This window comes from Chaetura pelagica, unplaced genomic scaffold (assembly GCF_000747805.2).
Source record: "Chaetura pelagica isolate M959 unplaced genomic scaffold, ChaPel_1.0 scaffold103, whole genome shotgun sequence".
In the NCBI taxonomy this organism is placed as follows: Eukaryota; Metazoa; Chordata; class Aves; order Apodiformes; family Apodidae; genus Chaetura; species Chaetura pelagica.
The window spans coordinates 754,116-768,184 of record NW_009953004.1 but is presented as its reverse complement, the minus strand read 5'-3'; the positions used below and the strand labels follow the sequence as shown (position 1 = coordinate 768,184).

The 14,069-nt window shown below is 40.1% G+C and overlaps 1 protein-coding gene across 1 annotated transcript in view; it reads left to right on the top strand.

Moving 5' to 3' along the window:
- The window catches only part of DACH2 (dachshund family transcription factor 2), a 145,048-nt gene that overhangs the window by 119,008 nt on the left and 11,971 nt on the right, over window positions 1–14,069 (top strand). The window contains exons 8-10 of the mRNA XM_009996602.1: window positions 8,769–8,914; window positions 9,471–9,618; window positions 12,965–13,108. Coding sequence (XP_009994904.1) covers window positions 8,769–8,914; window positions 9,471–9,618; window positions 12,965–13,108 — 438 coding nt within the window. The remainder of the gene's footprint in view (window positions 1–8,768; window positions 8,915–9,470; window positions 9,619–12,964; window positions 13,109–14,069) is intronic.

The following is a 14,069-nucleotide window of genomic DNA, read 5'->3' as shown; positions in this document are numbered from 1 at the left end:
ATCCCCCAATTGCACTCATCATTATTTCTGATTAAAAGTGCCCTGGCCTGACAGCACCAGGGAAATTAATAGGAGAGGCTTTCTGCAAGTTTTAGAAGATGAGCAAAGACATAGTTCCTCTTAAAATTATTTAAGCAGGTGCTGTGGGAAGCCATTGCTTTTATAAGGCTCTTCAGATGTTTACAGCAAAACATTTTTTCCCAGTGATTGAATTTTTCAAAGTACTAAAATACCACTGAGAAATATGTTTCCCACCAGTTTTATGGCTCCCTGGATGCATTCTATACAAACCTTGTATCTGCCTGGACACAAACACTCTATTGCAAAAAGATATCTTGCCATTTTAACAAGCTATACTACTTTGAAAGGATACACTGCATCACCAGTGGGAATGTCAGTACCTTAAGAGTAATACTTCTTTAAGGGTACTATTTTATTAAAGCAGACCTCAGTAATTTGTTCCTGGCTGTTATACACCCTTATTTTATTAAAGGTATTTTACATCTGTGGAGGAGATTACTACCACTCCTATTTTCTCCACTGTTTGGCTTTAATGGATAGTGTGGAATATAATATTTATTAAGCCTAAGCAGGGGAGGACATAATAGCAGAATTGTCCTTTATAACCTATTTTACACAGTTGTAAAATAAACCTTAATAAAGCAAGAGTAATTATCCAGGAATATCCAGGAAATGGAGTACTCTGCATGCTTCAGATCTTTGGAGGATTTAACTGCTGGTTATACAAGTACTTTAAGAAACTGAACTGAACAGTAATAATATTGATACTAGTTTGGTACTAAGAGATTAATTATTGTGTGTCATAATTACTGTGTTAGCATAAACCATATAATACATAAGCTCTATATAGTTCTGTGTGTAATATCTATATAGTTGTACATGTGTATAACCCTACAAAAGGCAAACATTACAAAACCAGTTATACTTGGTTTGAGGTTTAGAGTTCCTTTACCTGATTCTGATGGCACCTCAAGCTCCTCAGCTGGCTCCGTGGCTAGGAGTCAGTTCTGCTGGTGGTCACTAAGCTTTGATGTCAGGGGATAACATCATTCCTTACTGCTCAGTTCTGTATGCCTCTGGATTTCCTTATGGCCGGGGAGGACTTCTGCTTGCTGCCTGGACCCCAGAAGGCAACAGGTGTCTTCATCCCAGCCTGGTTTTGCCTGAGATCAGGAACACAGACTTTGGGGAAGGGAATGGAGCCATTTGGAGCCCAGAGTCCCTGCTTTGCACACCCCTGGCATACACACACCTGGCACCTCAATAGGTCCTTGGGCCAGGGGGACAACTTCACAGCCCTTTCTGGTGGCACATGGGCAGCTTTAGCAGGCAGGCAGAGTTCCGGTGCAAAATGGGAACATGGGCATGTGTGCAATACTGGTGATAACCTGGTCCCACTGATCACAGGTATCTGGAAGCACTTACATGGTTGCTTGGGGTTTGTGAAGAGGAAAAAAATGGAATCCTTCTAATGAGATCTGTTTCAAATTATTGGTTATACCACCAAATACTTCAATAAAGGGAGTAGTTGATGAAAATTACTTAAAAGCACATTGTATATTTTTGTTACAATGAGAGGGACATGAAAGAGATTCCCCAGCTGTGGAGGCACAGAAGGCCTTTTCTGGAGTAGATGGTTTTGCTTGCCAGTTCCCTAGTGCTGCCTTTGCAGACACACCTGGTGTCAGCACAGCTTGCCTGTGACAGGGCACCTCACCCTTCTGACAGACTTGGGGAGGTGGCTTTTGCAGGCAGCTGCCACTTGTCCTGCCCATTCTGCTCAGTGAGCCACCTCCTGCCCAGGAGCAGTTGTGTGGGATCCAGTCCCCACCCTTCCCAGGGCCCCCACACAGGGCTGTAAGATCCCTGCAGCCTCCTTGATCCATCTCAACGTGCTGCTCCTGCTGGCAGTGGTGTTTGGCCAGGAGCTGCCCAGGCCATTTCCCTGCCACTTGATCTTGGCAGCTGGAGGGGACGGGTGTTCTGCCCCTGGCTCTGGCTGCCTCTGGGAGCCCCACTCTTAGTTATCAAGCCTTTCCATCATCAACCAGGTCCTGTTCATCCTTGTCACACCCAGCCCTCGTTTCTTCACTTTTCTTAGGCAATAATTTTACTGTTTACTGTGCTGCTTCTTGGATAGCTTGGGGGTTTTGTTTCTTTTATGATTCTCTCAGTAACAGTCACTGGAATGTGTCTTAAATGAAAAAAGGGATTTTTTTTTTTTTTGTATTTAGGCCCTAATACAGCTTTGCAAGAAACGGATTCCTGATAAAATATTCCAGAAGGACAGGGAAAGCAGTCCTGCTGTCTTCCCCCTTCCTTCCTGATTTCTTCCTCCTGTTGTCCTATTTATATATATATATTTCTTTCATAAATAAATAATTTGGAAATTATTTGGACTAAAGTTATTACATTAATTATCCAAACTGACATTCTTACAGTGTGTGAAAGGACAGGGTGGTATGTAAAATAGATGCACTAAGAACACCTACAATATGACAACAAGTAGCAGGGTAATTGCTGAAAATGAAATCTTTTCTGCTATCCCTTCCCTTCAACATCTGTTGTTCCATATGGAGCCATAAATATTTGCAACAAAATAGTTGAAGAAATAATCTCAACATTAATAGGGATAAGCTGAATCCACCAAGAAAATCGAAGAATCTTTATTTTTTTCTTGGCAAGTTCCTCCTACTCATCTGACAGCTGAAAATCTCAGTAGAATAGTCAGACTGCAGTGATGCTTAAAAATCTCCACAAGAAAAAACCTTTGTGAATGTGAATAGGAGAGTTGGCTGAGGACATTTTTATAACCTCTTGATAATGACCAAGAGGGGGGATTTTGTTTATTCTGTGTCATTTTCCCCCTCTTTTCCACACCACAGCATTTAATGACCAGCCTTTTAATGAATAGTTAACATTTTCACTTCTGTCTATTGTCAGTAGAAATAACTGCTTCTCGTGGGTGTGAGCAGGGACAAGGTCCTGTTGGTAGCTACAAGTAACTAGCTGCTTTCAGTTGCCATATGGAAAATGCAGATCAATAGTACTTAAGCTTCTGTGTAGATTAAGAAGCAACTGAAAGCACTGAACAACTTTAAATGTTTTGGAATCAAGGTTATCAAAACCTGCCTGAGAGGCAGCTCATGGGAGAAAGCAGGTATACTAACAGACAAACTATAAACTGTAAATAATTGCTCTGCATATAAACTGTAGTCTTTTTGAAGGCTTTTTGTATATTTATTAGTAGCCTTAATTGTACTTCTGTTCTCCTTAATGAACAGAGTTTAATCAGGCGACATCAGTTGTACTTGTTTACCTGATCTGTGCACATTTGCACACTGAAGTTACTTGTAAGGAGGCACTTTGGTTCTGACACCTAGCTAGTGAATTACACTGCTTCTCCATTTCATTTATTAATACTGCAAACCTAGTATCTCATCTAACTTGGGCCCTTTTTTTTTTTTTTTAAACGTTTGCATTAATAAAATACTTTCAGGTGTTTTTCCTGCTGGTGCCACGTGAACATCAGCATATATTGTAAATATGTTGGAGTTATAAATAGGTATAATTTTCTGTGTTATTAATGAGGGTACATTGATGAAAATGTCAAAGCTGTATAATTACACACCTCTTGATAAAGAGTGCACAGATAAAGACAATTTGTAAACTGTAATTTCGGCCTTTTCTAGTGAAATTTTCATTTATCTGCTTTTTGCATCCTCCTCCTATTTAAGTACCTGCTTTATGATGTCCTCAGGAAAACACTCCCTCATCATCCCTGAGAACAGGTCTGTGGAACAGTGGTGATTGCACTGCTTGCACAGTTTGCTTTCCCTTCTTTTACTAGTCCAAATGCTCACTTTTTCCTAAGCCAGCACGTTGCTCTGAATGTAAGAGACATGTTCCACATATTAAACATTTCTTCAGGACAGTGAAGTAACTGCAGAGTGCCTGGCTGAGACACGGACTCTGTGAAGCAGAGGATATTGGTGTTACTGGTTTGGGATGATTTCCAAAAGCTTTTAAGGCAGCCTGCAAATGTATATATAATTACCAGATCAGACACTATTTTTGAAGTTTCTTTATAGCAAAGCTCAGTCGTGAAAAATGCTCATGTGCTATCAAGCTGTATCAATCATTTGAAAATGAAATAAAGTCTGATTTAAAGCCAGTGCACTGGATTAATCAGCTACTCCCCAATTGCATTCATTGACCCTGTTCATTCAGGGACTGTAATTAAGAAAAACAGCAGCAACTTTAAATTTGGCACCTGAATCACAAGGTTAAAGCTGTAAATTTCTAGGTCTGATTGGTGCCAGGTTAGGAGGAGGTATCTTTTTTCTCACTGATGAACAGGAGTGCTCAATTCCTGGCAGAGAAGCAATGGGTGAGGGAGATAAAAGCAGGCAGAGGTTTACAGAGGATTTTCGGCGTTATTAAGACACCGAAGACAGATAACCCTGTCCTTGCAGGCTTCCAGATAGAAAATATTTTAAATAAACAATGCTTCAGATTGCAGACTTTTCATATTTACTGTAAAATAAATATACTAGATTTTAGTTAAGCAACACAGAAGTTGACAAGGTTTAAAATTAAAATAAGAAGTCTCACATTTTTGGAAAACTTCTTTTTGCAGTCAAAAATTGGAATTTGTGCTCTGTCAAAATACTGCTGCCTACCACTTGTTGGTGAAGAAGCTGAACTGGAAGTCAAGGGATGTCTTGCTACTCTAAAAATTAATCAGATTCTATAAAATCTTTGGGCAAATAAATTTCAAATAAAAATGTGTCTTTATTTTCAGAGACGACGAAAACATACTGCCCAGCTGATGGTGCAGAGCCTCTGCTTTATTTTATTAAATGTCACAAAAGTCCCATTAGAGTATCTAGGCTGTTCTTGTGCAACTATGGCCCATTACATGTAATCCCCACCAGTCAGATACAAAGCTCAAAGAAATATAATTGCAATAAACCATTTTAGCCCTTAGGTTTCTGAATTGTGTGCCACAGGCAGGGAAAAGGAGTGACTTAGCTGCCATCTGTGTCCAGAACTGTCATCTTAATGCTGGCTGAAGGCTTTCTGAGATCAAATATCTTGGTTAGTAACTAACCGTTTAATAAACATACATTTTGTATAAATTACTACTCTCTTCTCCACAATGCAACGTATTTTTTATGCATGAGCTCTAATTCTATGAAGTGGATAATGCTTATACAGCTCCAGATGAGGTGTTACATGAAGAAATAACTTGGTGTTAGGCAAGATGTAAATTGTAGCTTTAGTATTTCTAACTTGTTTTGAAAGAGGTGCAACACGTCAAATGTCTCAGGCATGTGACTGAAGGGTTTATAGGCCTCCTGAAAGAACAACCCAGCTGGCAACAGAGCCGCGGGCTGGCTGGGGCAGGCTCTGTCAGGCAGGGAGCAACTCGTGTTCCCTGTGTTCCCAGGGCTGCCTCCAGCTTGATGCTTCTTTTTCCAATGCCTGTTTCTACAACTTAGGCAGAAGATGAAACACTTCAGGATATTGAACTTAAGAACAAGAAACGTTCTAGCAGATTTCCATGTGCTTTCCCGGGATAATGTCCCATTCACTGTCAGTGTTTGCTGTGTGCTGCTTTTCTCTGCAACACAATTCTTGCTTTCCTCTATTCATCTGGATGCCAGCTAGAAATTAAAATAAAAAGACCACACTCTAAATGGATTCCTGAGTGCTATTATAAAGTGTGGCAGGTTTAACAAACAAGCTCGATAAAAGTAGTTTGCACTTTACTCCAGTAAATAGGAAGGTTGTTTGTGTCCTTGGTTAGATTGCAGTTGTCCTAGCTTTATTTCTTGCTTGTTCTGTTGTACTGTATGTGTGACTGCAGCCTTTAGCATTTATACTTTCAGTGTTCTTTAAAATCAAAATGCTTAAATCAACTTCTTTTCTACTAAAGAGATGCAATTGATACAATCCACAAGAAATGCTTCCAACATGTGCCATTTTTAATTGCTTTACCAATTATGATTTCTCCAGTCTAGCTAATAAATTTCTGCCTAACTGTGCACGTACTCAGAATATGGGTAAGATGTAGACACCATTCAGATGTGAAGACCTATTACAAGATTGAAATAGATTTCTAATGCATTTATCATTCTTCTTTGCAGAGTGTGATTTCAATCAGAAAAAAAAAAAAAGATGAATGGTTTTGACAGTTTCCACCCATATACGCTAGAACATAATATGCTGCTTCTAGTTTCCAGCTATTACAGACTTTAACATGCAATGTGACCTTGGTCTGCAAAGCATGTTTGGTTAGCACAAAAACTTAATCATAAGAAGTCATAAGTAGAATCCTTCTTCTTTACTGCCCTTTTTCTGGGACTTGGAAATTTATTGCTTCTGGGACAGGTAGGATATGAACAATGGGCCAAATAGAGTCCAGGGTTATCTCATCTGTGTGAAAACTGCTGCTGAAAATCGATGTGACCTCTGCTACACTGTCATCCCAATTCCCACCCTCTGTGTCCTATTTGTCTTTTGGTAGAAGCTTAGATCTGTGTGCTGTCTCTATGTGTCTCTCTTGGGCCAGATTATCAAAATGAATCATTGCCTGCATACCTCTTATATTTCTATTTATTTTCCTGGTGTTGACTAGGTCTGATGAAATATGATTCTTTTTGCATTTGATCCTCACTGCAGCAAGCAGCACCTAATTTAGCTGTGTCTATCTCTTTAAAGAAGAGTAATACTATTTTGAAACTTCAATCTGCTGTACAGTAACATTACAAACCATAGAGCATGCAACCTGTCTTCACAGTCAATAGTAATTTTCCTTTCAGCCAATTTAATGTTATTATTTTCATCTCCAAATAGTGGAGATTTCTAGAGATTTTAAAGCAGCCCTAGTTTTGTTGTGCATACTTCATGGATCCCTTTCTCTTTTAAATTCCACTTTGGTTTAGTCTTTTGTGACTCCATGCCTTAGGTACTATTTCTGTATAGCATCATATGCAACAACTAATCAGTTTATTTTTAAAACTCTGTCAGTGATGTAAGATATTTAAATAAGAGGTGTATTTGAATCGGCATGAACTCCATGGTTTGAGTATGTTACCAGAGTTGTTGAGTTTTTTAAAATGCATCATTTAAATTCTCTGAACACAGCTCTACAACAATGGCCATGAAGATGTGTAGAGGTTACTGGCTGTTCTTATTAGTCCTGACAAATCATTATGAAGATGCTCCATTTAATGAACTGTCAAACTGAGAGCACAACACTCCCCAAACACAGATTTCAAAGAATACCTGAAAACTGCCAGTGCTCCTGGTTTGTTGTCAGGGGGTGTGTTTAGCGCTTGCTGCTCAGTAGATGCTTCTGGAGTTAGTTAAAGTAGGCAACAGCAGTGCTGTAGAGACACCCTAGTTTAGTTTGTTGTTGTCAGATTCTTTCTGAGGTGTTGTGGGTTGTTTTTAAACAAGAGAGGTAGGAGAAGGAGGCCTTTGGAATATGGTGTGGTCTAATTGTAGATCCTGGCTTTGATAGGACAAATGAAACTATCAGGACTGGCTGTGCAGTTGCACTTAGAACACACACACATCATGAACTTCTGAGCAGTACTAAAAAGCAGTTGCTAAGAAGATATTCCTCATTATTTCTGCAAGCACCAGAACATAGTATGGATAGACTTGAGTTTCCCTGGAATGCTACACAGAAGTAGGGTTTTTTAGCATTTCAGAGTAAAAGAAATGTTCACAGTTTGGCTTTAAGATTGATGGCTCTGAATTCTGTGGTTTGCAGCAATTAACTTCATGTTTACCATGAATATGTGAGGCAGGAGTACTTCTAGGGACCTGAGTGAAAGAGATGCACTTACTATCCTAAAATATGTTTAAATTATCCTATTCAGAACTGTGAGTTCCCTGGTGGCAGTAATGATTCATCACACAATTCAAGGATTTCTGAAAAATACTTCCTAACGTTGCTGCTTCTTTCTGGTGCACGTTTCTCCTGCCTGGGCACAACTTGCTCCATAGCATCATGATCTCCTTGGAACCGCGCAGGAAGGGGGAGCTCCCAGGGCCCGTTCCCAGGGCAGCTGGGTCTGTGCAGGGAATGGCAGGAGCCCTGGGCTGGATGCCTTCTCCTCTCCAGCCACTCGTGTCACCCCTACCCCCAGCTCTCTTCATGCCTCCAGTAGAGATAACTCAGGAAAGCATTTCAGGCTGCTGCCTGTGACTAGAAAGGCTGACAGAAGCAAGGTACTCGTTAAGAAACCTGCGCTGACACTTCCCTGACAAGGTGGAGCTGGTGCTCGCTAAGCAGGAGGGCATGACTCAGGGGTTTATTCACTGCTGAGAATGGGACAGGAGTAGAGATGTGGGATGCACGTCTTGATTAGAATTCTGTCAAGGTTATAGCAGCAAAAAATTGCAGATCACAGAATGGCAAACATGATCAAATGAAGAAAGGTCGTTCAGGTTTCATGAACTGGGTAATACTGTTAATAATTCTGTAGAATTTGAGATGCAGAGTCTGTGTTACAGCTAAGTTATAGTCTTCAATGTATTTATTATTGTTTTGTACTGTTTTGTAAACTTTCCTTAGCAACAGTAACAGCTGCCCAAAGACTGAACCGATGTCAGCTTTACTAATGCACTTGTATTTTGACTTCCAGGTAAACAGAATGCTAGTTTCTAGAAATTACACCTACCTATATTTCCAATGCTTTCTGATGTTGCTTTTAAACCTATCTTTACAGAAGAGGTCCAAATTGCCATTCCCATAATGAAACCAACCTTAGATAAAGTCCAACTGGCTGGACAGGCCTTGCCTCCTGGATTTCCGGCGCCATTTCTTTTTGCTGATGGTCTTTCATCAGTAGAAACACTATTAACCAACATTCAGGTAAATTACTCTCTATAGGGCCAGGCTACATCATTACAGATAAAATGTGTTTCTTTTTGAATCTCTTTGAAAAGTTTCAGAAACTATTTTCTATCTGCAATTCTAATTTCTTTTATTTAATGTAATGCTTAGGTTTCCACTCTCTGATGTTATCAATTGTGAAAGGGTTTCAGACATTGTCTGTTTGAATTAATAGATGGCACTAATGGTCATATTGAAATTTACCAGTCTCATTATTCCACTTTTGCTTCTCCTTGCAGTTTTCTGAGGTCAGCAATGATCTGGCACTCCATTTGGGAAAAGCCACATCAGTCGGATGAATTAGCAAAACCTATACTGAGTGATTCCATGTCACAAAATTGCTCATAGATAATATTTAGCTCCTTTAAATGCCCAGTTGCATTCCAAGTCTATAGGCTCCTGCTTTATTTTTTGTCTTCCTAGAGGATGTAATAATAATAATAATAATAAAGCAATAACAATAATAATAAAAATTTATTATTTCACTGCTGAAACAAAATGCTATTTTCAGACCTTCCATTTGTGTGTGTTTTAGGGCCTACTGAAGGTGGCTGTGGACAATGCAAGAGTCCAGGAAAAACAGATACAGCAGGAAAAGAAAGAGTTAAAGATGGAGCTTTGCAGAGAGAGAGAGCTAAGAGAGAGCTTGGAAAGGCAACTCACAGCTGAGCTGCAAAGCAGAGGTGAGTGACTGAAAAATGGAGTGTAGATACCTATTAAATTAATAACCCTTTGGCATTTCCAGCTGGAGCTATTGAGGACTCGGAGGTAAGTGACATCTGTACGTCAGTGTACTGCAGCAGAGGGCTGGACTGGTAATGAGTTACATTTCATCAAACCAGAGTGAAGCCCAGTTCTCTGTACACAGACAGAACTGTGGCTGAAGGAGGATTTCCTGGAGAGCAACTGGCTGCAGAGCGTTTGGGCTGGCTCTGTGGAGGAAAGCTGATGCAGTGTCATGGCTTTCACTGGTGTTACTGCCACCTTGTCTGTGTATTCCCGGCCTGATTTCTTCATTTGACAGCTTTAATTTCTTTTCTGCTATTAGCCTCCAACTGAGGACCAGTGAGAAAGATAGTACGTCTGTAATTCGAGTATTTATGTTATTTTTTTTTCATTACTACTTATCTAGCCCACATTCCTTAGTTTAGGTGCTAGTCTGTTATCTTCTCTTGTAGAGAACTTCAGTGTAATAAAATAGCTGGAACTATGAGAAACTTGCACCAAAGTGCAAGATCTGAAGCAAATAACCCTAGATAATTATATTTTTTTCCAGTGGGAGGATGAGATACAATAGCACTTCCCATGTGGGGCCTTCTAAGACAAAACCATGACTGTTTAGAAGCTTTTGATAATAATAGGCAATTAAATTGGTAAATCTGAATTTTTCGCTGTGCTATTTTGCTTAAAATTCAAATCTGCATCTGAAGGAGAGGAAGAGCACTTGACATGCCCCACAGCTAACTTCTAGATTACATCCATGAAATCAGAAAGATAAAGTTAGATAAGACCAAAAATGTAGGTGCCAAGTACTGGCTTCCTGTGCATTTTGAATTGTGTAGGACAGAGCTGTCTGCAGCACCACTTCTTGGTAAGAGGCAACAGAGAAAGGCAAGAGAACCAAAGAAGTCTCTTCTAGGTGGAGTTGTGAAGGGTCACTGAGGCTGTTATATTTCAGTGGGCATTCAGAACTGTTGGATCAGTCCAGTCCCAGTAGGGATGAGACTGGACTGCTGTAACCCTGCTAACAAGTTACCTCCATGTAGGCAGACAGCACCTTGTGCACTGCTGCAGTCACAGCTCAGTCAGCAAAACCTTTATGCTATTCACAGTCTTCCTTGGCTTCTGGCTCAAAAGAGAATCTTCCAGGTCATGTGCACATCCAACTCATTATTATTGGAGAAAGTCAGAGATAGGCTTTTTCACATGGGTTGCTCAGGGTTCCAAAGTTATGCTCTACAGATCACATTTTGATATTCATAATTTATTGTCTCAGAGGTTTTCTTTTCCCCTGGAGTGTTCACAATCCAGAGGGATCTGTAAAAGACAGTAAGAACTCAAATGAACAAGTGGTCATAAAAAGTTACCTACATACTGTGCCTTTTCCAATAATTATTCCAAATTTTCTTAGACAATTTTCTAATATTTTTGTTTGAAATTCACAGGTATCTAATATATAGGACAAGCACATTAATAAAAGGGATTGCAAAATGCTGCTTGTATAAATTACTGTAATTTTAATACTACTTGTGAGCAGCACTTGCTAGAGTGTACACACTAGCAAACTTGACTCTCAGATAGCTCAGACCAGGGAAGGGAGGAGCTGCAGGTCATACAAAGAAGAGACCCACAAAAGTATCCGTGCAGCATTGGTGAAAAGACAAGTGTAAGAGCCCTAAAAGATAATTTCATAACAATAATAAGGACAATCTGCAAGCCAGCAGGAGCACAGGAAGGGTTGCTGTTGGTAAAGGTAGGTATTTTAGATGTAGTTCTGTCCCAACTAATGGTAGCCTGGTGCTGGTGAATGATAAGGTTAAATATGGGGTTAAGATTGAGGGTTTGAAAAGGAAAAGGCTTAAAAGGTACATTTTATTGCTTGTATTTATATAGGTGAGGCAATACAACCATAGCCAATGTCTGCAGTTCCCAATTAAGGTATTGATCATCTGGCTAAAATTAATACTATACATTTCTCAAGTTATAGTTTTAACTGTATTTACAGTTGAGTTTAAGACTGAGATTAGTCAGGAACACTTCTGTTCCCTGCCAGATCTTACCTGGGGGATGAGGTTGTCCAGGCAGTTGCTGCTTTGTGCCTGGTAAGGAGAGAAGCTGAGGCTCCTGTGGAGAGCACTGAGATGCACTGCAGAGCTGTACAGGACACTGCAGTGTTGTTTGTTGCCTATTTTAAGTCCAAACAGCCAATCCACTATTTCATGGAGTGCTTCAATTAAAAGCAGAAATTGCTAATCAAGATACTATACTTTATCCACATTTCAAGCTTGTTTTCAACCTGCTTTCTACCTCAGAAGGACCCTTTTAATTTCTCCCTGAGATTCTCAACATACACCCAATGCTTTTTTTTCTTTTTCTCCCTTCTTTGGCTTTCCCTTTTTTTTCTCCCATTAGTGATAGTGTAAAAACACCTGTTACTCAGTACACACCCTTCTCTGTGCATTTGTTTTTTCCTCTCAGCATGTACCCCCTTAACCCAGCTTCTCAGTAGCCTTTCACCTGGCTTCTGCCTTGGCCAGTGGATCTCCTTAGTTCACTTCTGCTTTGAAGTTCCCCCATCTGCTGCTCCAGTTTCAACAGAAAATCTACCACCTGATTCCATGGGCCTTCACTTAGTACACCATTGCTGCTGACACTGCAGATTCTCCAACACTGCACACAGTTCACCTGCAAAAACAGATTTCATTTCCTTTTAAGGTTATAAAATATAACTAAACCCAGTCTCTAACAGGTTCACAAGCCTTCCTGCATCCACGAGGAGTGGTCAGGGGACCTCTGTGCTTGGATGATGTTTCTAGATAAAACTACTGGAGGAGGAGGTGCCATGTAACTCAGCATTAAGGAAAAAAGGCTAGAATGAAGTGTGAGACATTGATTTGAGGATGAACATTGCTGCAGTTGCTAGAAATTAGCTTAAGCCAATGATCTGCTCAACCAAACTCTGCAGAACTGGAGCTGGAATTTAGCCCAAATTGGTGAAGTTTGTGTAATATGAGCCACTGGGCTGGCTCTGAGCCTGTTACCTTCTGGTCAGGAGACTTCAATCCATGGGACTGTCCCAGACTGAGAAGCAGATTTAAGATCTTTAACAAGATCTAAAGCCCTTTCAGGTTGTTCCTTGTTTCACTACAGGATATGCTTTGGGGTGTTTTTGTTGTTCTATCTGATTGATGCCAGATTTGTCTTTTTTGAGCTAGAACTGGGCTCTTCAATATTGAACCTAAAATCATTCACTGTCTCCATTATATATTGTGCTTTAACAGCCATTCTTAAAATATATTTACATTTCAGCAACAATTCAGAAACGATTGAAGAAAGAAAAAAAGGCAAAGAGAAAATTGCAGGAAGCTTTGGAATTTGAATCCAAGAGAAGAGAACAAGTGGAACAGGCGCTTAAACAGGCCACATCAGGTGACGGTCTCAGGATGTTAAATGGTAATGTCTTAGTTGGCCTTTCTCAGCTAGGTTAAAGTGATAAGTGGGGAAAACAAAGGAAAAAAAAGAAAAATATTATGCACAAAGCAAATTCCAGAATTAAAACTCACAATCCTTTTCTGAAATCATTAAAAAATCTATTTCAGGGCATGTGCTCTGGGTCGTGAATTAAAAAAATAAGTCTGTAACTAGAGAAACAGACAGAGCAGTTTACACAGAGATGACAAGAAATGCTGAATATATTACCAGAGAAATCTGTTACAGTGCCAGCTAAGACAATGTGAAATGTGGTTCCTATAAGGTTCTCTGAACTCTTCTCTCCCAGCAGATTCATTTTTTAGAACTGCTGAGCTTCAGTTTAAAAGCTGTTTGGCTGAAGTTTGCTCAGCCTCAGGACCTATTAAGTTTGTTAAATATGTATCAGCTTCCAGAGCTGACTAGGTGTTGAATATTTCCCAAATACTCTTGTGAAACAAAAGTAGATCAGTTCATCTCCTAAACAGGGTGATCATGTTTTGGGTTGTGGTAGGACTTGCCTCCCCTGCTTAATGTCATTCTGACCAAAGTTTAGGGCTTTGGTTTGAATCTTTAAGACTGTACCTAGTTGAGTTGTAATTAACTCAAGGTTCTATAGCTAGGGCTCTGCAGAGGCTCATCAGTCAGAGTTACGTTCAGTCTCTGCTGTCTTTCCATGCCCTGTAGTCTTTATGTTAACTTTGTGCCCCCTGCTCTGGGCACTGCTGGCAGCACAGCCATAACAACATCATCAGGCTGCAAGATCTGCCTGAACTGCTGCGTAGAAGTAATGAGTTTAGCTGGTGGTGAGATCTCAGGTTGTGAGGGCTACCCAGACTGGTTTTTAAAGTCAGGACAAGGCTGGCTGTGTGAACTGCCACCACAGCACTGCCATGGACTGTGACTTGTGATTTATTCACAGTGCCTAAGAGACAGAAACTCCTTC